Below are 20965 nucleotides of genomic sequence, written 5' to 3'. Positions count from 1 at the left end.
CTGGGATACGCGGTAGTTCTCGAGGAGGGGTCTGAGCCCTGGCCGCTGCAACTCGAGGACGACACTTCCCAGGAGTCTGCGCGGCGGAGCGCCGAAAGCCGCGCGAGGCCGTGATTGGCTGGTGAGCCGGCCGCACGCGGAGGAGCCCAAGGAGCAGCTCTGTTGCGACAGAGGCCGAGCGGCGAGGCCCAGTGAGTTGGGGGAAGGGGCGCTCAGGGGAGGGTGCCGGCCGGTGAGGGGAGGGAGGACGAGAAGAGGGAGGAGGGACGGGGTCGGGATGGAGGAGGCGGCGAGGGAGAAGAAAAGGCCAAGGGAGAGAAGCTGACGGGCCGGATTGTGGGGGAGGTTCGGGGGCTGGCGAGTGAGGAGACCCTGAGGGGACTCACTGTGGGGAGGAGGAGTGCGTCCCAGGAAGAAGCTGGGTGGTGTGGAGCGGGGCGACGGACAGGCGGCCGGAGGCAGATGGCAGGAGGAAGCCCGGGGAAGCGAGGCGGCCGGCTAGAGTGCGGAGCGCCAAGTTGTGGGGAAACCGGAGATGGGGACCTCTGCCGAGGGGCAGCACCTGGCCCCTAACTGGAGGCCCTGAAAGGAGGAGCGTCTCCAGAGTGAGGCAGTCTGTGGGGATTGGTGGACAAAGCCTGAGGGAAGAGATATTAAGATTAGAAGAGCGGCCGAGGATCAGAAGTGGCTTGAGAGACCCTGGCAAAGTTGGGAGCGACTAGGCAGGGGCGGAGCTAGGTATCGGAGGCTGGGTAGGCAAATTCCTGAGAGGGATGGAGCGGGGCCCAGGCACTCTTACCAGAAGTTTAGAATTTTGGGGTGTTTGCCTTCCGTCAGGCTCCCTGAAAGAACAGTAACCTACTCCTGTGGTTCATCACCATGCCTTCTGACCTGGCCAAGAAGAAGGCAGCCAAAAAGAAGGAAGCTGCCAAAGCACGACAGCGGCCCAGAAAGGGACATGAAGAAAACGGAGATGCTGTCACAGAACCACAGGTGGCAGAGGAGAAAAATGAGGAGGCCAATGGCCGAGAGACCACAGGTGAATTGAGGGAGAGGTGGGTTCCTGGGATGGTTGCCACGACCTAATGGATGCCCCAGCTGGAGTCAGAGTTCTGCTGCTGGGGGCACTGGAGAATATATCTGGTGCCACGAAACTTTTCATGATGAACCAAACCAATAGAGTTGGAGTTTGTGCCATCCTGTTATTGATCAAGGAAACTGAACACAAGGTTCTCACACATTCAGTGGCAAGCAAATGTGGGAGTCGTGCTGCCTTGCTGCTCTGTCTACTAGACTATGAGGAGGAGGTCAGTTCCCTGCCCATTTCTTCGTTTCCATTTCTACACATGGTGATCAGCGTGCCAAGTTCTTGGTGACATTATATGTCTTCCCAAGGGTAATGACTATACTAGCAAAAGGGAAACTTATGATTTGTTTTATGGTTTTTTCCTGGAAGAGAGATGCCTTTCTGTTATTTGTATTTGGGGAAATATTTATTGAGCGCTTCTCAAGTGCTGACAGTGTGCTGCATGCTGAGGCACTATAAACATAGTCTGCCCTCTGATAACTTACAGTCTAGGTGGGGAAACAAGGCAGTGTGTGATAAAAAATATTCAGGCCCTTGGCAGTCTTTTCCCAGCCTTCTTCTCGGCCCCTTGAAAACTCCCTAAACAGGCCTTTTGCTCCATCCAGGCGTTATTGTCCCTTGAGTAGTCACCACATTTCTGTCCTTTTACACACTAAATTCTAATACCATAATTTTTGTGCTAGCTACATTTGACATTTCTCTTAGGGCTCAGCTCAAGATAGTAAAGCCTTTCCTGATGAAACCTGACCCCAGTAATATTTCAGTTCACGATACCTCCATGCTGTCTTATAGGGTTACCTTTTTATGTTCTGTCTTCTGTTTCTTCAACCAAATTGTTTGATCTTTGAGTGCAAGAACTGTGTCTTGGGTAATACTTTTTTGTATGACCAGCCTTGCAGATAGAGATCCTAAGTAAATATTTGAAAAGGAAAGGAGAATTACAAGTGCAACGTATAAAAGACAAGAATTCAGAAATGTGGAAGTTAAAAATGATCGAGAGGAGAGCATTGAGTGGTAGCAATGGTCTCCAAAATAAGAATTATGGGAGAAAGCTGGTGCAATAAAGTCAGGCCGCGGGGAAGTTTTATTCCTGGCCAGAGTCGTGGAGGGATGGGAAGTTAAGAATGATGGGAGTGGACACGCAGGCCGAGTTGTGATCTCTAAAATAGAGAGACGGGGTCCCTTCTAGGCCCTCAGGAAGCATGGTTAAGCAGTATCTATCATCAGCTCTGTAGGTACTTTCTAGATGAATTGGGCAAGTAGAAAAACTGAATCCCACTTTGTCCACTGTTCCCATTAGAGATTTCTTATTCACCTTTTCTCTTGGGAAAATAGAATTTTCCAGGGAACCCAGCTCAGGGATACGGGAGCTTTGGTTTTCACCCTGCTTCTGCAGGGAGCTACTGTTCTGAAATGTGAAATCTGTTTTCTTTCTAACCCTCTTAAAACATTTCTTAAGGCCAGGGACCAGGGTCATGTCTGCTTTCATAATTAATGGATCATCTGATTCCTCTTCCAAGACTGGGTCCTCTCTCCTGTCTGAGTTTGGGATTACTTGATGCTGCAGGTCACCATTCTCCAACCTTCACCAATGGCCATTGCCACATGGCCTTCCTTAGGTAGTAAGATATGGAAAGAGCAAGATAAATATCAAAGACAGTGACCTCTGACAGTCAGTTCAACCTTCTTTAGAATGTGGGACTCTTCAAGACAGGCAGTGGAGTCCCCTTGTTTGGGGAATGAATAGAAAGGGACTTCTTAAGAAATCTACATTGTTTATTCTCTCTAATGAAGTTTACTCCAGAATCCCTTTTCCATTTATTCAGTGCTGTTCACTGGTCTTTTGAGTGTGTTTTCTGGGATGCTGTAGGCTAGACAATGAGGTCTATTTAAGTCTCTTACTTTTGAAGCTCAGGAGATGACTTAGGTCCTAGATTCTGTAAAATGGAAGAGATCAAGAGAAAATGGTAGATAGGTTTCACTTTTTTTTTTTTTTTTTTTTTGAAGATCAGCCCTGAGCTAACTACTGCCAGTCCTCCTCTTTTTGCTGAGGAAGCCTAGCCCTGAGCTAACATCCGTGCCCATCTTCCTCTACTTTATATGTGGGCTCCTGCCACAGCATGGCGTGCCAAGCGGTGCCGTGTCTGCACCCGGGATCCGAACTGGCAAACCCCAGGCTGCCGAGAAGTGGAACGTGCGCACTTAACCACTGCACCACCAGGCCGGCCCCAGCTTTCCCTTAATTTTGCCTGAACAGATGGAGACCTAGACCAGGGATTGGCAAACTTTTTCTATAAAGATCCAGATAGTAAACATTTGTGGCTTTGTGGGCCATGTGATCTCTGTTGCAGCTGTTCACCTCTGCCATTGTAGTGGAAAGCAGCCATAGACGATACGTAAATGATGAGTGGCTGTGTTCTAAGAAAACTTTACTTACAAAAACAAGCAGTTGGCCAAATCTGGCCAGCCGTTTTTAAGCCATCCTCCTCCTAAGCTAAGAATGGTTTTTACATATTTAAGGGGTTACATTTCAAACAGTAGTATATATACCTACCTATTAGTCTCAGTTTTGCCATTGGCCCATAAGCCTTAAAATATTTACCATTTGTTCCTTTAAGGAAAAGTTTACCACCTCTTGATCTAGATCATAAGCTTCTCCTTACTCTATCTTCTTAGCATCTAGAACAGGGATTGGCACAAAGTAGGGCTGTGGGACGCCTGGTAACTCAACCATATTGAAAAGAGACTTTTTAGATTCATCCTTTCAGTCAAAACAAAAAATTTTACCTCCATTCGAAAAGCATTCGTGAAGCGCTTATGTATAACATAACTGTACTGGGCAGCTGAGGTAGATGTGGAGTGACTGCCATCTGTCTGGTAGGCTGGCGCCAGCACTGGTAATCTCCTGACAGCATGGTGCATTGAGAGAGTGACCTAAGACTAACCATACCACACACCTGCTCCCTTGGAGTTGCTCTCCCCAAGCCTTCCTATCCGAGGAGGGCACTGAGCTTTCTTCCCTCCTCTTCTCCATCTTTACTCTTCCTGAGGACAAGCACATAGGCTTTTCTCATTTCAGGGGTTCTACTGTAAAATCACCAAGGGAACTCAAGTAAGGGTGACAAAGACTAAGAAATTAGAAAGTTCTCACAGTGATGGAACCTCGTGTGTAGTCTCTAACTCCTTCCTGAAAAGGTAGATAGATCACTTTATTCTCTTTTGGAAGAAGCTTACCAAGACTCCCTCCACCCCCATTTCTGTCCCACTTTCAACAACTTTGACACTTTGCTTTCTCGAAAGGTGATGTAGTGAAATGAGTAAGTTCATGGGCTTTGGGGTCAGACAAACCCTGGTTCAAATTCTGGCTCTGTCATGTACTAGCCGTTTTGACCTTGGCTGTGTTATTTAACCTCTTCATTTATAAAATGGGGGTTATAAGTATATATGTCATATGGGTTATGAGGATTAAATTAGGTGGGGAATGATGATGTAGGACAGTCCCAGGTACAGAGTAAACTCAGCAACTATTAGCCAGTTAATGTTAACCATTAATATTAATAGTTCTTCCCAGCCTAAAGATATAATCATATCTGAAAAACCACAAAAGTAGAACACCTAGTCTCTTATCTTGTGTCAATTTGCATCTCTGAAACCCTCTAGGCTTGGGAACTTTTGGTTTTCCCAACCTTGGCCCTGCCTCATTGATCCCTCTGTGCATTTTCTTACACTGCTCCTTCTAGGCAGCTTAGCCTCCTGGAAGCACTGCCTAGAAGTTCTCTAGTTCTCTATCCTTAGGATAGGAGAATTGCATCTCTCTAATATCTGCTTTCTTTTGGGCATTAGGACTAATTCTTTAACACATACTCATGGAGGACAATTTGGAGGTCTAGCTATGGGAAGACCATGCACTTATGTTATTTAAGAACAAGAGAAGTTAGAATTAGAAGGACAAGTTGCGAAATAAAAAGTGTCCCAGAAAGCAGACTCTTAGGGCAGATCTGTATGCAATGTACACCCTGTTTAAAGCTAGTGAAACATCTGAGTCTACTCAAGTTGATCTTGAGCCCAGGTCCTTCAGGACATGCCTTTTCCAGCATTCAGTTCTTCGTATAATAATATTTGGTAATCTAAGTGGCGAAAGCCACAAGTGCCCAAATAGGGTCTTGAACCCTGGGCCCTTGGATTAAAAGTCTGACGCACTACTAACTGAGCTACGCAGGTGCTCTAATACGTGCCTTTTTGTGTGAGAGCTGAGTCTTATAGCCCTCTTCCCAAATTTCTTTGATTTTCTGTCCCCAGAAGTGGATTTGCTGACCAAGGAGCTAGAGGATTTTGAGATGAAGAAAGCTGCTGCTCGAGCTGTCACTGGTGTCCTTGCCTCTCACCCCAACAGTACTGATGCCCACATTATCAACCTCTCCCTCACCTTTCATGGTCAAGAGCTGCTCAGTGACACCAAACTGGAATTAAACTCAGGCCGTCGTTATGGCCTCATTGGCTTAAATGGAATTGGTGAGGCCCTTGGAAGGCAAGGTGGGGGGTGTCTCTCCTTGGCTCATCTGTCACTCAGCAAGTATTTACTTAGCATCAGCTGTGTACAAAGCAAGGCATTTACAGTGTGAGTGGGAGAGCAGATATGCCCAGGGAAAAGGAACTAGCACTACAGAGCAGTATGTGTTAAGTACCACATGAGTAGTTTCAGACAGTGGATGCTGGAGAAGTGGGTGGGAGGGCTGGGGGTTGGGGTCTGTGAGGCTGTTGTAAATGCACAGACTTCACAGAGGAGGTGTGGGACAAGAATTGGAGGAAAGTTGGAAAGGTGTCCCAAGGACAGGGGTGAGGGAGTAATAGCAGGATTTGAATGAATGAAAGGAAGGAAGGTACTCAAAAAAGTGGTGAGGTTGTAGTTTGGCTGGAGTGGAGGAATTGGTGTAGGAGAATGACAGGCAAAACTGAGCTGAGTGTCCTCTTCTCTTCACCTTGTTTGCTTGCCCCTCTCAGGAAAGTCCATGCTGCTCTCTGCTATTGGGAAACGTGAAGTGCCCATCCCTGAGCATATCGACATCTACCATCTGACTCGGGAGATGCCCCCTAGTGATAAGACACCCTTGCAGTGTGTGATGGAAGTCGACACAGAGCGGGCCATGCTGGAGAGGGAGGCTGAGCGACTGGCTCACGAGGATGGTAGGGCTCCACATTGAGGGGCGTGGGGGTGGGGTTCTTCCCAGGAAAGGCCCAGGAAGCCTCACAGGCCATGCACTGCCCACAGCGGAGTGTGAGAAGCTCCTGGAACTCTATGAGCGACTGGAGGAGCTGGATGCTGACAAGGCGGAGATGAGGGCCTCACGCATCTTGCACGGACTGGGTTTCACACCGGCCATGCAGCGCAAGAAACTAAAAGACTTCAGTGGGGGCTGGAGGATGAGGGTTGCCCTCGCCAGGTGAGTCCCTCCGTCCTTCCCCACCCTCTATACTCCTTATTTTTTCAGGGTTGAATGCTCACTCCAGTGGAACTGTTTAGAACAGGGGTTACTGGTTAGTAAGGACCAAACAGGACACAAACATTGACGACTCAGAAGTGGGTGGTATACGTGGGCTAAGGAGTGAGCTTCCTGACTGAAGTTGTCATTGTTGGATTTCCAGCACAGAGTTTAGGAATCCTAGGACCAGCCCCAGGTAAAATGGCAGAATAGGTCTTTTTCTTTCCTTTCCTCCTGCCTCCCCTCCCACCCTTTTTTGTGCTTCAGTTCTTCTAATGCTTGCTATAAAGATAAAATGTTAGACAGCTATTAGAGTATCTGTCCTTCTTACCCTCTTGTGAGTTGGATCCAAAGTGAGTTTCTGTAGACCATTATTCCCCTAGCAGTCCCCCTGAAAGTCCTCAGTTAAATAGGTGATTTCTTACCGCACCATTTTCTGTCAGGTCATTGGTGAGGCTTGATACACTGCTTTAGCAAGGCTGCTTGTGCCTGCCTGAGACATGAGAGCAGTGGTTCCAGGTGCTAGCAAAGATTAGCCTCAGCTTCTCATAGAGAGCTTTTAAAAAAATAAAGGTTCTAGCCTCTCCTTCAGATCTATGCAGGCAGAATGCTGGAGTTGGTGCCCAGAAGTCTTCTTTCTAAAAAGCTTTGCAGATGTGGGAACCAGTGCTATCCCCTTGCTTCTCATGTCTTCAGATTCCATCTAAGAAAATGAATATTTTGCCTTTTTGCTGGAGTCTGGCAACCCTACCAGATAGGTTTAACCTGAATACTTTTTGCTTTAGCAATTTGTTTCCTCTGTATCCTTTAGCCTTCCCAGTGGTCACCAGTCTCAGTGTAAAAGACATTTAGACTCATAAGGACTCTTACAGCCTCATCTCCAAACTGCATTATCCCTCTGCTTCTCAGCCCTGTTACGTGTCCTTTAATCTCTGCTCTTCAACTCTGGTTTTTCTTGTAGTTCTCCTGTTTCCTCTGAGGTATAGAACCTAGAATTGATTTCAGGACACAAGCCAGACCTGACCAGAATTGCGTGTAGCAGGCAAGGCTGTCCCCTCTTGTGTAGCACCTGTTAGACTGAAGTGGCTCTGTTTCCTGTCCTGTCCTTCAGAGCCCTCTTCATTCGGCCCTTCATGCTGCTCCTTGACGAGCCCACCAACCACCTGGACCTCGATGCTTGTGTGTGGTTGGAAGAAGAACTAAAGACGTAAGAGGGTGGGGATGGGGTTGGGGAGTGGGTGGGCCCTAAAGAGGGAGTTGAGCAGAGTCCATGGGAAATGGATGCCCAGAAACTGAACTGATAATAGAGCAGTGAGCAAATGAGCTGAAGTGAGGCCAGAGTGAAGGCCAGATTGAAAAAGTGGTGAGCACCTTTAGGGCTGGCCTTTTTGTTTGATTGTTTTTGTTTAGTCTGAAATGTGTGAATTTTTTAAAAACTTTTTGGGTTTTTCCCTTTATTTAAAATATAACATTTTAATTAAAGACAATATTTTTTTCTTAACTGTATTACATATATATCATATAAAGGAGGACTCCCATCTACGATCATGATGTAGTGACAGAGGCACTGCAGTGGTCCTTCTGTGGCTAAGGAACTGAATAACCTGGGATGTTGTGCCAACTTTGAAAGAAGGCTTTCTGTGGTCTCTGCAATGACTTGGTACCTTCTTTAAAAAGAAGAGCATGGTGGTTTTTATTGCACTTGTTCCAGTTCTTCCAACCCACAATTTTTAGACACATTTATGGGTGTATTTGTGTACATACACTTTTGTTTTTGCCATCACTGTACCATCTCCACTGAGTTCTTTTGAAAATTAGAACAGAAGATTGAGGAAACTCAGACTGTCACACTACACTTTGAAAGGCACTTTGAAGAATGTCCTTACAGGGAGATTGTGCACTGGTGGCTTAGATGCTTGCTGAGAGTGGGAATTGGCCAGTAAATCTAAAGGGTGCTCAGATGTGAGGATGGGAAAGAATGGAGGTTTTCTAGGCCTGACTCTCAGCTCACCTGTGGTGGACTGTCTTCGTTCTGAGTACCTCCTTGACTAATTCTTTGGCTTTGCAGTTTTAAGCGCATCCTGGTCCTCGTCTCCCATTCCCAGGACTTTCTGAACGGTGTCTGTACTAACATCATTCACATGCACAACAAGAAACTGAAGTATTATACGGTGAGTGGGCCTCACCTTCTCCACAGTAACCTCTGTGCTTACCAGTTCCCTGAAGTTCTCCTTTAAAAAAAAGAATGACTTAGCAGCCCTTTTCTACCTATTGCTATAAAAAGATGTGGACAAGGAGTCCTGCAGCCTGTTTTATTTTAGTCCCATAGTAATTGCTTTCAGGCCATAGGCCATGCATTGGCAGCCTGTGCACATGGTGTATGTTTGCCTTATGGCAAAGACGTTGACTTTTTATGGTGCTGAGGCAGGCCCTGCTGCCCTCCACCTTCTTAAATGGCTACTTACCTCTGCTCATGATGGTCGACACACTTACCCCTCCTTTCATGAAGAATGTGAATCAGGATCTCAGCAGCCTACTTTTGAACCTTACCTTTTCATATTCTGTATTTCAAAAAATATATCAAATAAAAAGTGAGAAGTAGAAGTCCTGTTTATTTGTCATTACGCTTACCAGAGGAGTTTCTTATTTAGCCTTCTAGAAATTTTCTGTGTACTTGCAAGCATTTATAGAAAATTTCATGTATACATATCACAGTTGTAGTCTTAATAGTCATTCTCTTTTGTAGTTGCTTTTAAAATTTAATATATCTTGGACTGCTTTGCATATGCATATATATAAATCAACCTCATTTTTTTCAGTGACTGCGTATTATTTCATTGCGTGGCTATCTTATATCTTGTCAGAGCCTTTTTGCTGGATATTTAGGTTCAGTCCAGTATTTTGCAGATAGAAACTATGGCAGTCCAATTGTGCAGGGTTTGCCAGGTCCTAAATCTGCTTGGTCTAATGTCTTCCTTCCTGGGGGCAGTTCTTATAGTCTGGGTAGGGCTTCAGCCTCTAGGGGTGGGGATTAGTAGGGGATGCTCTTGGCAGGCTGTGAGCTTCGTGAAGTCCCTCTGATGGTGGTTTTCAGGGCCACTCCCAGTGCTGTGGATGTCTTTATGGCTAACGTGAGGATTTGATCTGGAGCCCTGCTCTGGCCAGGCTAACAGTGAGAGGCACATAATTTGAAAGATCTCAGATTCTAGGTTAGGATGTGCTTTTTCAATGCACTTCCTCTTTCCCTAATGCACAATCTTATACCCAGGGCGAAGTCAGATGCCATTCCTTATCCCGCTGTACCCTGAAAGAGAACCCAGGGCTGAGGCTAAAGCTGCCCACCTCACCTGGCGCATTTTCCTGCAGGGTAATTATGATCAGTATGTGAAGACACGGCTGGAGCTGGAGGAGAACCAGATGAAGAGATTTCACTGGGAGCAAGATCAGATTGCACACATGAAGGTAGGGCAATTGTAGAGCTGAGCTCACCTTCTCCAGGAGAAGTGGATGAGCGTATTTGGGGAGTTTAGGGGTGCTGGAGGAGGTCAGGAAGAAGTTGTCATCAGTTTTTACCCTGCATTTGAGTTGTTTGGTGCCTGCTTATACTCCAAGCCCCCTTTCTGGTCTCTTTCAGAACTACATTGCTAGGTTTGGTCATGGCAGTGCCAAGCTGGCCCGGCAAGCCCAGAGCAAAGAGAAGACGCTACAGAAAATGATGGCGTCAGGACTGACAGAGAGGGTCGTGAGCGACAAGGTGGGGTCTGATAGGCTGAAGTTAGGTGGCCTAAGGTGAAGTGGATAAGAAAGGACCTAACCTGATAAATGCCCTCTCCTCTTTCTAGACACTGTCATTTTATTTTCCACCATGTGGCAAGATCCCCCCACCCGTCATTATGGTACAAAATGTGAGCTTCAAGTATACAAAAGATGGGGTGAGTACCTGTGTGTGGTTGGGAGGCTGGGGTGCATTTTACAAGGTGAGCATCAACTGGGTAGGGGAGAGTCTCCTGTTCTTTGCCGACAACACCTGTAACCCATGTGGCACGGGGGATTTTTCAGGCATGGCAGCTGAGGTCCCTCATCCAGGGACTCACTGTGGCCCTCTTAAAGTACTTGGAAGGAAAACTGCTCAGCTGGGTTAGCAGCTGTAGGCAGTGGGTTGGGGTCTGCCATGAGAGCAGTGTCCCTTCTCCACACTCCCACCTCCTCCAGTGGTGATTGGGACTTAGTGGGGTTGTCCTGCCAGCCAGATTGATCAGTGCCTTAGCCTTGTATCCATCTCTCTCTCACACCCACCTCAGCCTTGCATCTACAACAATCTAGAATTTGGTATCGATCTTGACACACGAGTGGCTCTGGTGGGGCCCAATGGAGCAGGGAAGTCAACTCTTCTGAAGCTGCTAACTGGAGAGGTATGGTGCCAGGTTGGGGTAGGGGTCTTTCAAGAGTAGGTGCTTGCTGTGTCTGAGGAAGAGGGGACGTATGCAGGAACCACTACTCTTGGAGGGCCTGGGTGCCCTGGTGATGAGTGAGTCATCTTTTGGGGTTGGGGGTGTCATCACTGGGCAGTGCTGATGTTTGGGGCTGTTTTCTCAGAGAGAGCAAGGGAAGGAGGGAGGGGTCTGTGTGTCAGTGTGAGAGAGAGAGAATACATGCATGTGTCTCAATAGTTTTCTGTTTTCAATCAGAGCATTTAGAATACATGAACCTGTGTGCATTTAGAGATGTTTTTATTTTAGAAAATGTATGTTGTACCTTTTTCCAAGTCTTTTATTATTGAGTAAAGTGCATTCTGTAATAGACATTTAATACCTACTGAATAGATTGTGTTGTATGTATCTTTACCTCCCTTGAGAACATCTTTGCCTTCCTAAATATTTTTAAAGTGGCCAGAGTAGCAGTCTGTGAGGTGGTGATGTAGATCCTGTTCAGGAAGCTGGATGAATCTTGTTCAGTGTTAACATATGTGTGTTTCCCTGCTCTGCCCATGTCTGCTTCTGACTGGGTTTTCTTTCTTATATACTTAGCTTTCCCCTTACTACTCGTTTCTTTCTAGCTACTACCCACAGACGGGATGATCCGAAAACACTCTCATGTCAAGATAGGGCGTTACCATCAGGTACAGGCCTGGAGTTGGGGTGGAGGGATTTACCCAGGGTGTGGGAAGGTGGCTGCATGTGACCAAGTCAGTTCCTACCTGTTTCTCTTGGGATCTTGAACAGGTACCTGGGTAGAGGTAGAGAATTACTCAGCAGGTAACCCAGCAGGGTTCCTTTTGAAGTGGGATACCAGTCCCACCTGAGTGGGTTCCTTTTTTCCTGTAGCATTTACAAGAGCAGCTGGACTTAGACCTCTCGCCTTTGGAGTACATGATGAAGTGCTACCCAGAGATCAAGGAGAAGGAAGAAATGAGGAAGATCATTGGGCGATACGGTCTCACTGGGAAACAGCAGGTCAGTGGAGGGGGTTGTGGGAAAGAACCTCAGATGACTAGGAGACTGGCTGGGTGGTCAGGGGACACTGTCCTGGTGATCCGGGTTTGGAGCTATCCCCAAAGTCTCCTCCGTTAATTCTAGCCCCTAAGAGAACCGCTATCTTTCCTTTACCCTAGGTTGTTATGTATTGGAGCATTTAGGTCTTTTTATGAGGGAGGGGCAGGGAGAGCGTGCCAGTCTCTGACGTGCCCTTGCCACCAGACTAGCAGGATGAGCCATAATGTTTGAGGGCAAGGGAAATTGAAACCTAGAAAACAGATTCCTGGATTCAAATCTGGACTGAGGGTCCACTGGATTGCTCCAATTCATTAAGATTTAAGTGCTGCGAGAGAGTAAGAGGTATGGCCTTGGTAATGGCAATGCCTTCAGGCTTCCACTTGTATCCCTCTCAGGCCTTGAGAGACTGGTGACTATGCCACCATCTTGCTCTGTGATCTTGGGTCTCCCTGAGCCCGACTTCTTGTAAATAGCAATAATATTAACGGAGGAGGCTGGGGAGAGAGGTGAGTCTCTCCCATCTCTCTGTGTGGTGTACAGTGGGGATAACACCAAGTTATATAAATGTTATGGTTCCGCTCAGGTGAGCCCAATCCGGAACCTGTCTGATGGGCAGAAGTGCCGAGTGTGTCTGGCCTGGCTGGCCTGGCAGAACCCCCACATGCTCTTCCTGGATGAGCCCACCAATCACCTGGATATTGAGACCATTGACGCCCTGGCAGATGCCATCAATGAGTTTGAGGGTGGTATGATGCTAGTCAGCCATGATTTCAGACTCATTCAGCAGGTGAGGCTCCCAGCTGGGGTGGGAGGCCTGGTGGAGGGCATCTAGGAGAATGTTGGGTGGAACACAATTGTGGCACCCAGAAGGCACTTAATATGTTTATGGGATTTGGTAAAAGGGCTCAGGGCCTCATAGGGTGATGACCTATGGCTCTTTGGGAAACTTAGAAAGGCTCAACAGAAATACTTCATTTCTTCATTAGCTATTTGGGGATGTTAGCCTACTTGGCATTGTTGACCAAAATCAGGGGGGGAGTTGGGTAGAGTATGGGATGCTTTTACTAATTTCTTCAGCCTAGAAATTGTATTATACTAAGGAGGATTTGGATTAGACAGAAGGCTACCACCAGTCATTGGTGGAAAAGCTGCTGGTCATTTTCTGAAGCTTTGGTGAAGATGAGGTAGAGGAAAGGAAGCTGAGAGTAAAGCCTCTGAACGGATGTAGGCCCTACCAGGGAACTGGAAGTAGGAATGACGTAACAGATCCCTGCTTGGAAGGCTCTGAACCTGCTGTTATGATATCCTTGAGTTAGGCCATTAGACCATCCCGCAGAACGAAAAGGTAGTGAAACCAACCATGAGCTGGATATGAGTTGGGATGGGCTGGGAGGGTGAGACAGGAGGAGCTTGTAGAGTTTTCTTCCTGGAATTCCTTGAGAACAGTCTTCTGGGCAGGGATGGGGAGAGTGCTGGCCAGGATTATTATGTCTAGGATTTGTTTTCTAGGTTGCACAAGAAATCTGGGTCTGTGAGAAGCAGACAATCACCAAGTGGCCTGGAGACATCCTGGCCTATAAGGAGCACCTCAAGTCCAAGTTGGTGGGCGAGGAGCCCCAGCTCACCAAGAGGACTCACAACGTGTGAGCCCTCGCCCAGGCCAGGCCCCTGGGGCCGGACTCCTGCATTGCTGCAATACTGCTTCCCAGCCCCTCCCCCATCCCCACCTGCCTTAGCTGCACTCTGTGATCTTATCTACAGCTGGACAGTACCTGTCCGTTTCCTGTCTTTCCAGTTACTTTTGTCCATGTCTGGACTCGGCTGGCTCTTCCCACCAGCCCCTTGCCGGTTATTGACCCTGATAGTGATGCAGCCAGAGGCACCCGAGGGTTAGCGCAAGGGCCCACGCCCAGAGTTCGCCCATGAAGGAGCTTAGGATCCTCGTTTTCTGGGTTTTGGTGATGTTGGAGGAATACCCCCAGACCACCGCCCCCATTCCTTTCTGCTTCTGGTTTGGAGCTCTGGACCAGGGCCTTAGTCCTGGTCTGTTTTTAAATAATTATTTAACAGTGTAACTTTTAGACCTGCGTGACATCTACAAAGCGTCCAATAAAGAAATAAGAAGCCATGGTCCCTACCTTCCTTCTCGGGTCTCTGAGCCCCTTGCTCCCCTCCTCCCTGCAGTGCCAACATTCACTTCCCCTCAGCAAGAGCTGGGGTGGGGTAGGTGGGATGGATGCAGACTGAAGACTAGTCCGTAGGAGCTGGAAGAACTCTGATTTGAAATTGTGCCTTTCCTTAGGCCAGTGGTTCCCAAACTTTAATGGGTATCAGAATCACCTGGAGGACTTGTTAGATCAGATTGCTGGGTCTTGCCTCAGAGATTCCGGTTCAGTAGGTCTGGGGTGAGACCAAGAGATAACATTTCTAAGAAGTTCCTAGGTGATGCTGATGCTTCTGGTCTGGGGCTGCACTTTGAGAACCACGCTCCTGGAGCATGTTTTTCAGAGTGGTGTAACGCCCTCCTACCGCCACCTGCACCACAGCACTTGGGAAACTTGTTAAAAATGCAGATTCCTCAGGGAGCCAGCCTGGTGGTGTGGTGGTGAAGTTCACAGGCTCCGCTTTGGTGGCCTGTGGATTCAGATCCCAGGCATGGACCTACACACCACTCATCAAGCCATGCTGTGATGGCATCCCACATACAAAATAGAGGAAGATTGGCACAAATGTTAGTTCAGGGACAATCTTCCTCACCAAAAAGAAGAAAAAGAAAAATGCAGATTCCTGGGCTCCAGACCTATTGATTACATTTGGTGGGATAAGAGAGATGCAGAAATGGTCAGGAGTCTATTTTCACACTCAAGTTTGCAAACCAGTGTTCCTGGCAGGATACAGGAAATTTTATTATTTTACCTGTCCACAGCCTTAATTAGCAGTAATTTACTTCCAACTGGGGCCTCTGCATAGCCTGTCTGAACTTGAATAGCACTTCTAGCCTTTGTGCCACAGGCACACCAGTGGCCATCCTTACTGATGTGGATTCATCACTTCTGAAACCTCAGCAGCCATCCCTGTGGGAAAACATACACAGCCGTGATTTTTCAGCTTTCATTATAGTACATCCAAGACTATGTAAAACAAAAAAGTCCCAGATGGTGTCTAAGCCGCCAAGGAGTTCACGATCTAATGGGAAAGCCAACGAGACTAGAGAACAAGATAGAAGGGGCATAAATCAGATGGTAAATTGTGACTTCAGTAGCAGGATACACAGAAGGATTCAAAGGGGAAGGAAGTCTCCAGTGGGTAGCTGCCCAGAAGGGCTGGGTTGGTGCTCTAACTTGAAAGATGAGTAGGATCTTCTCAGCTGGCTGTGAAGTCCAAGAGCTGCCCTGGGCAGAGGGAACAGTAAGAGTGAGCATAAGGTGAGAAGCTGCAGCTGAGCCCGAGACGCCGAGGCTGGTTGAGGGGCACGGCTCCTGCTCTGCCGTCAACCCCAAGGACCTGGCCTTGCTGCTTTGTGCCTGAAGTGCGTCCCAGAGCAGAATGGCCTACGTCAGTCCTGAGTATCCAGAGACTTGGTTGTGGGGAGAATGGGGATGGAGAGGAGAGCTCCTGCTACTTCAGCCGAGGGAGGGCCTGGGGATGTTGTTAAGAACTCCCGTTAAAGTCAGGTGGGGTCTCCAGCGTAGTGTTCCTGAGGTGCTAAGGGATGGGAGGGCTTCAGAACCTGAGAAATGTAAGTAATAGGCTAGTCAGCCTGTCCAAAAAAAAGCCAATCTCAAAAATTTTAAGAATGCCTAAAAAGCCCACAAAAGATGTATTTCCACAAATGCCTAAAATTAGCGGTGCCTTATTTTGGGTTAAGGATTGCCCTCTGGGTTCTCTTAAACCCAGCACGTTAAGATGTGGCTGATGTTGAGAACTGGGTGAAGAGGTGAGTTGAGGGAGGCGATTGCTCAGGCTCTCTTTCCTCCTCTGACAGGTGGTGCTTGTCTTCAGTCCTCTTCCCGGGTCTTCCTGACTGGGAAACGCCTCTTTCCCCCAGCCTGTGCTTTTCATTTTGCTCCAGGTTTCTTTAATCAGCGTTCAAGAACCTGAAATACTCGCTCACATATAGGTGCAAAGTGGACAGGACTAACTTGCTCCATTTAACAGCCACATTTTTCTTCCCTTCCCTTAGCTGCTAACTTCCACAGGACCCCGCTATCATCTGCTTTTATGGAGAGCATCCAGTGTTTCTCTCCCGACTTCCTCCAGTCGTCCCAAACCCCTCCCTGTCAGACCCTCCCAGCTGTGCTCTCCTGCTGCCTACACTCTTGGCTCAGCGCTCTGCTCCATCTTCTGCCTTCAGTCCATCCTCACTCTACTCTCCACCCATTGATTCCTCTCTGCTTTTCACACCATTTATCTTTCTCCCTTTCTTCCCAATTAAATTTCCCTCCCTTCTCCCCAGTTAAATTGTAGCCATCCTACAAGACCAGCTTCAAGTCTATCCCATGAAGCCTCCCCTGGCTACTGCAGCCCTCGCTCATTTTTCTTTTCTGGACTCTGTCCCTACCACACACTTTAGCCCTTTTACTCCACCCTAATTGTTTGATGTGAACCAGTCTTGTCTTCAGCTGTACTGTAGGGCTGTATGGGGGGGAGCGTGCCTTGTGTTCCTTCTGACGCTCCCCAGCACTTTGAGCCGTGCCGAGCACAGTGGGTGCTGAGTGATTGCATGGCATGGTTTGGTGGCGTGTGAACTCTAACAAGTGTGTAATACACTGGGAGATGATCCAGTGAAGGAGGGGGCTGATGAAGGGTTTCTTATTCAGAGACAGAAAATCCCAATGGGGAGAGGAGGGAGCAATTAGTCTCTTTCAAGATTAACCCGGAGCATGTTCTGGATAGAGCTGGGCCAAGCCCCACCCCTCCATCCCAGGTGCTGGCTCCCAGGCCCACCTGGTGGGCAGCTGACTTCATAAAAGTAGCCCCCAAGGAGCAGAAAGTGGCTGTTACAAGGAGCAGGAGGATGAGTACTGAGCATGGACAACAGCATCAGTCTGGGGGCCGAAGGGGCTGTAGTTCTGGGGACAAGAAGTCCAAAAAGCGTAGCCGGCGCAAAGAAACCTACTCAATGTATATCTACAAGGTGCTGAAGCAGGTGAGAGTGGGGAGCTAGCTTGTGTGTGTGTGGAATGTATTGGCAAAAGAGCCTTGAAAGGGTGCTGAATGGAGAGTCTGGACTTGGTTTAGTCCTGGCACTGAGGCGAGTCACCTCAGGCACACTGTGTCCCTCTTTAAGGTGGTCACCCTTGATCTTGGAGGTCCCTACACCTCTCAGCATCTGTTGCGCACCTGTGACGTGCAGGAGACATTTAAAGCATGCTCCCTGCCATAGTTCAGAGGCTTACAGGGCTTTTGGACAGAAAGATGATTATGTGGTATGCTAAGTGGGTCATAATTAAAAGACAGGGAGGACTACAAGAAAGTGCTGGGCTGGGCCAGCCCCGTGGCTGAGTGGTTGGATTCACGCACTCGGCTTCGGCGGCCCGGGGGTTCGCCAGTTTGAATCCTGGGCGTGGACATGGCACCGCTCATCAGGCCATGCTGGGGCAGTGTCCCACATGCCACAGCTAGAGGGACCCACAACTAAAAATACACAACTATGTACGGGGTGGGGGGGGGGGGGGGCTTTAGGGAGAAAAAGGAAAAATAAAAGCTTTTAAAAAAAAAAAGTGCTGGGCTAAAGGTGATCAGGTATCAAACACATTATGTTACAAACAAGAAGTACTAGTTAGTGGTAGCTAGAGCAAGGAGCAATTTGTGTAAAGTCTTGAGAAAAGTCTTTCAGACGAGGGGCACCCAGTCTTTTGGGGGCTAAGGCGTTGGTCTACCTTATAGATGAGGGACCCAAGGTCCATAAAGGCTTAATGGGTTGACTGAGTCACATGACCTGACAGCAGCAGAGGTCAGATCCCCCTGGCTCTGGGCAAGCCCCTCACATACTTCCACCCCGGAACCCACAGGTGCTCTCTATTTATGCAGCCTACCAGAGCACCTGCGAGACGCACCTATTCTGGGGACTCACATGCAGACAAACATTTCTGAGCACCAATGGATACCCAAACCCAGTGTGGAGGATCCAAGACAGCCTGCTCGGCAGAGCCGGGGCCAGGAGGAGGCGGGGTAGCTATGTTGCCTGCCCTGGGTCTCTCCAACCTGCCTAAGCTTCTTACCCTCCATTAGATTAGATCTCAGAGGTGGAACCTGTCTGCAGTCTGAATCCCATCGGCAGTTTTAGTGACCTGACAACCTGGGTCTCTGGGAATGCTTGGGTGAGGTGGGGTGGATTGGCCAAGAGGGCAGCATCAGAGGACAGACTCCAGTGTCCTGAAGAAAGTGGGGTGGGAGAGGGTATTAGTGAGCCCTGCAGCTTAGCCTGACTTTGGGACTCAAAAATTGTGAGGGAAGGGTTGGACCAGGACTGGACTCACAGAGGAGAGCTGAGGAGCAAGTTACCCACATACTGCGAAACTCACTGTTTCACCCCCACCCTGAGGAGACCAGGATGTGGTGACAGCACAAGGGGTATAGACCAAACCAGCCTTGTACGGGCTCAAATTTGCTGCTGTCAGTGGCGACCAGAGATGGTGGGGAGAGCGTTGGTGGGGCCAGAGAAGCCTGAGTTCTGGTTCTGTCTCCACCATTGGCTTGATGTATGTCGTTGGGCAATCACTTATCTTGCCCTTTACAGAGAAACGCTTACTGTCTGCCTACTTACATTTTAGGATTGTTATCAGGTCCCTATCTTTGTTTTACTAGAGATCACCTAGTTCAAAAGCTTGTGGGACAGAAAAGGAAACTGAGGCCCAGAGGAAAGTGCCTTATTCGAGGTCATACAGTGATTCACGGCACAGCCACAGAAACTGGGTCTCCTAACTCCTAGTCTGCTGCTGAGTTTTTGTCATGTAGGTGTGCTCTCGGGAAAGAAATTTGGTAACAATCTACCAAGTTAAGTGCACAAACCCTTTGACCCCACAGTCCCACCTCTAGGAATAACCTTCATTATGCTCGTACAAATGTTCGAAGATGTGTATTTACTACAACACAGTCTAATAGCAAAAAACACAGGCAAAAGCCCTAAACGTCCATTAGGAGAGGAATGATGACATAAACTGATACATCCATACTATAGAATACTATGCAAATGCATTAAATGAAAAAAGCAGAATGCTGTGTAAGTGATTCCGTTTGTCAAAGGTAAATGCTTATATGTGCTTATACAAGGAACTTAAGATTAAGATGACCTTTTGTGGTTGGGAGAAACTTTTTTAATTTGGAAATAGTAGAAAAAAACCAAATCCCTATTGCCATATCTCTTGGCCTCTGGGAAGAGGCTGGTGAGGCGACCTTGCCATCCTGCCTCTGGCTTCCCGCAGTCCCCAACTTGGGGCTGGGGCTTGTGGCATCAGGCACAGCCTCTTGGGTAACAGAGTGGTCCTGCTGCTTCTCCAGGTGCACCCCGATATCGGCATCTCTTCCAAGGCCATGAGCATCATGAACTCATTTGTGAATGATGTGTTTGAGCGGCTGGCCGGCGAGGCTGCCCAGTTGGCCCAGTACTCGGGCCGAACCACACTGACATCCCGGGAAGTCCAGACAGCCGTGCGTCTGCTGCTGCCTGGGGAGCTGGCCAAGCATGCTGTGTCTGAAGGCACCAAGGCTGTCACCAAGTACACCAGCTCCAAGTGACCCGGGGCCTAACAATAAAGCATGAACTGCTCCCATGCACTGTGGTGATTTCGAAAAGGGACATGCGGAGGCAAGGCGCGATGTGGGGCAAGGGTGTCATCACCTTTTATGGCTACCAAGGTGGAATAATAACTTGTTTATACTTTTTAAAAACTACTTTCTGGGTGTACCCCATGAGGGACATTGATAGCGCTTTGTAAACATACGGATATCTAATTGGTAGTGAGCTGAAGTAGGACTTGGGATCTGGGTTAGAATCCTGGACCTGTTGCCAGCTGTTTCCATCACTGCCTCTCTGTGCTGGAAATTCCTCATGTGTGTTACTCTTTCAGCTCATGGTTTTGTGATGCCATTTCTGGCAAACTATCATTTCTGTCCTGTGCTGGGCACAGGAACTACACAGATGTATTCTTCAAGATATAAAACAGAAGGCCCAAACCAGCTTCTAAATAACCTGCAGGGCTCCAGGAGATGTTTTTGTTTTCCCCTGACATTCTCTTCCCCTTAATTTCAGAACCAACTTGTGGGAATGTTTTTGACACTCCTAACTTTTCTTCCCCAATTTTATTTTGAAAAATCTCAAAACCCACAGAAAAATTGCAAGAAAGTACAATGACCACTTGCATATCTCTCACTTAATTCACCACTTAACATTCAGCCTCATTGGCTTTTTCTCTCTCATTAGGCCTTTTCTCTGTCTTGTGGGCATATGAGCCATAAATTCTCTCCCATGCTCCAAGGGGGTGAGGTGAGGGGATAAGATTTAGTGACCAAGTTCAGAATCCTTTATGGTCCCTTCTTAACTGGATAGCCTCAGCTTGTTGCCTTCAACTTCATGTGCTGCACAGGCTGTGATAACGGCTCACGCTGAGTTGCAGTCCCACATTCCTCCTGTGCATTTTCTCACACGTCAAGCCGAAGGTGAAGATACTATGAGCTGAGAACTAATTATCCATGTTTTGGTCCCACAACTAGAAGGAGATCTGGCCCCTGAGCCTCGACTCTTCCCCACTCCCACTATGTTTCATACTTGCTACTTAAGTTGTGACTTGGAGACCAGGCGCATCTACATGCCTGAGAGCTTGTTAGAAATGCAGAGTCTTGGGCCCCACCTCAGATTGTGGGATCAGAATCTGCATCTTGACGAGGTAAATCACGCGCCCACT

The 20965-nt window shown here is 48.0% G+C and overlaps 2 protein-coding genes across 4 annotated transcripts; both read left to right on the top strand.

Moving 5' to 3' along the window:
- Window positions 1-52: 52 nt before the first annotated feature.
- ABCF2 (ATP binding cassette subfamily F member 2) lies at window positions 53-14187 on the top strand. Of its 3 annotated transcripts, none has more exons than XM_008539750.2 (15): window positions 53-191; window positions 838-1039; window positions 5387-5599; window positions 6089-6271; window positions 6357-6528; window positions 7679-7774; window positions 8636-8738; window positions 9934-10029; window positions 10202-10321; window positions 10410-10499; window positions 10869-10979; window positions 11624-11686; window positions 11892-12020; window positions 12643-12846; window positions 13569-14187. In XM_008539750.2, exons 2-15 carry the CDS (start codon window positions 880-882, stop codon window positions 13704-13706), a joined length of 1878 nt encoding a protein of 625 aa, XP_008537972.1. In that variant the 5' UTR covers window positions 53-191; window positions 838-879; the 3' UTR covers window positions 13707-14187. The 3 variants fall into 3 exon arrangements, with proteins under 3 accessions (XP_008537972.1, XP_070472928.1, XP_008537973.1); XM_070616827.1 differs by having other exon boundaries at window positions 186-232; XM_008539751.2 differs by lacking the exon at window positions 53-191 and adding an exon at window positions 215-738.
- Window positions 14188-16966: 2779 nt separating this feature from the next.
- H2BK1 (H2B.K variant histone 1) lies at window positions 16967-19799 on the top strand. The gene is made up of 2 exons (XM_008539762.2): window positions 16967-17208; window positions 19563-19799. Exons 1-2 carry the CDS (start codon window positions 17077-17079, stop codon window positions 19797-19799), a joined length of 369 nt encoding a protein of 122 aa, XP_008537984.1. The 5' UTR covers window positions 16967-17076.
- Window positions 19800-20965: the final 1166 nt, after the last annotated feature.

The sequence above is a fragment of the Equus przewalskii genome, chromosome 4 (assembly GCF_037783145.1).
Source record: "Equus przewalskii isolate Varuska chromosome 4, EquPr2, whole genome shotgun sequence".
NCBI classification, from domain to species: Eukaryota; Metazoa; Chordata; class Mammalia; order Perissodactyla; family Equidae; genus Equus; species Equus przewalskii.
This window is presented reverse-complemented; position numbering and strand designations above follow the sequence as displayed.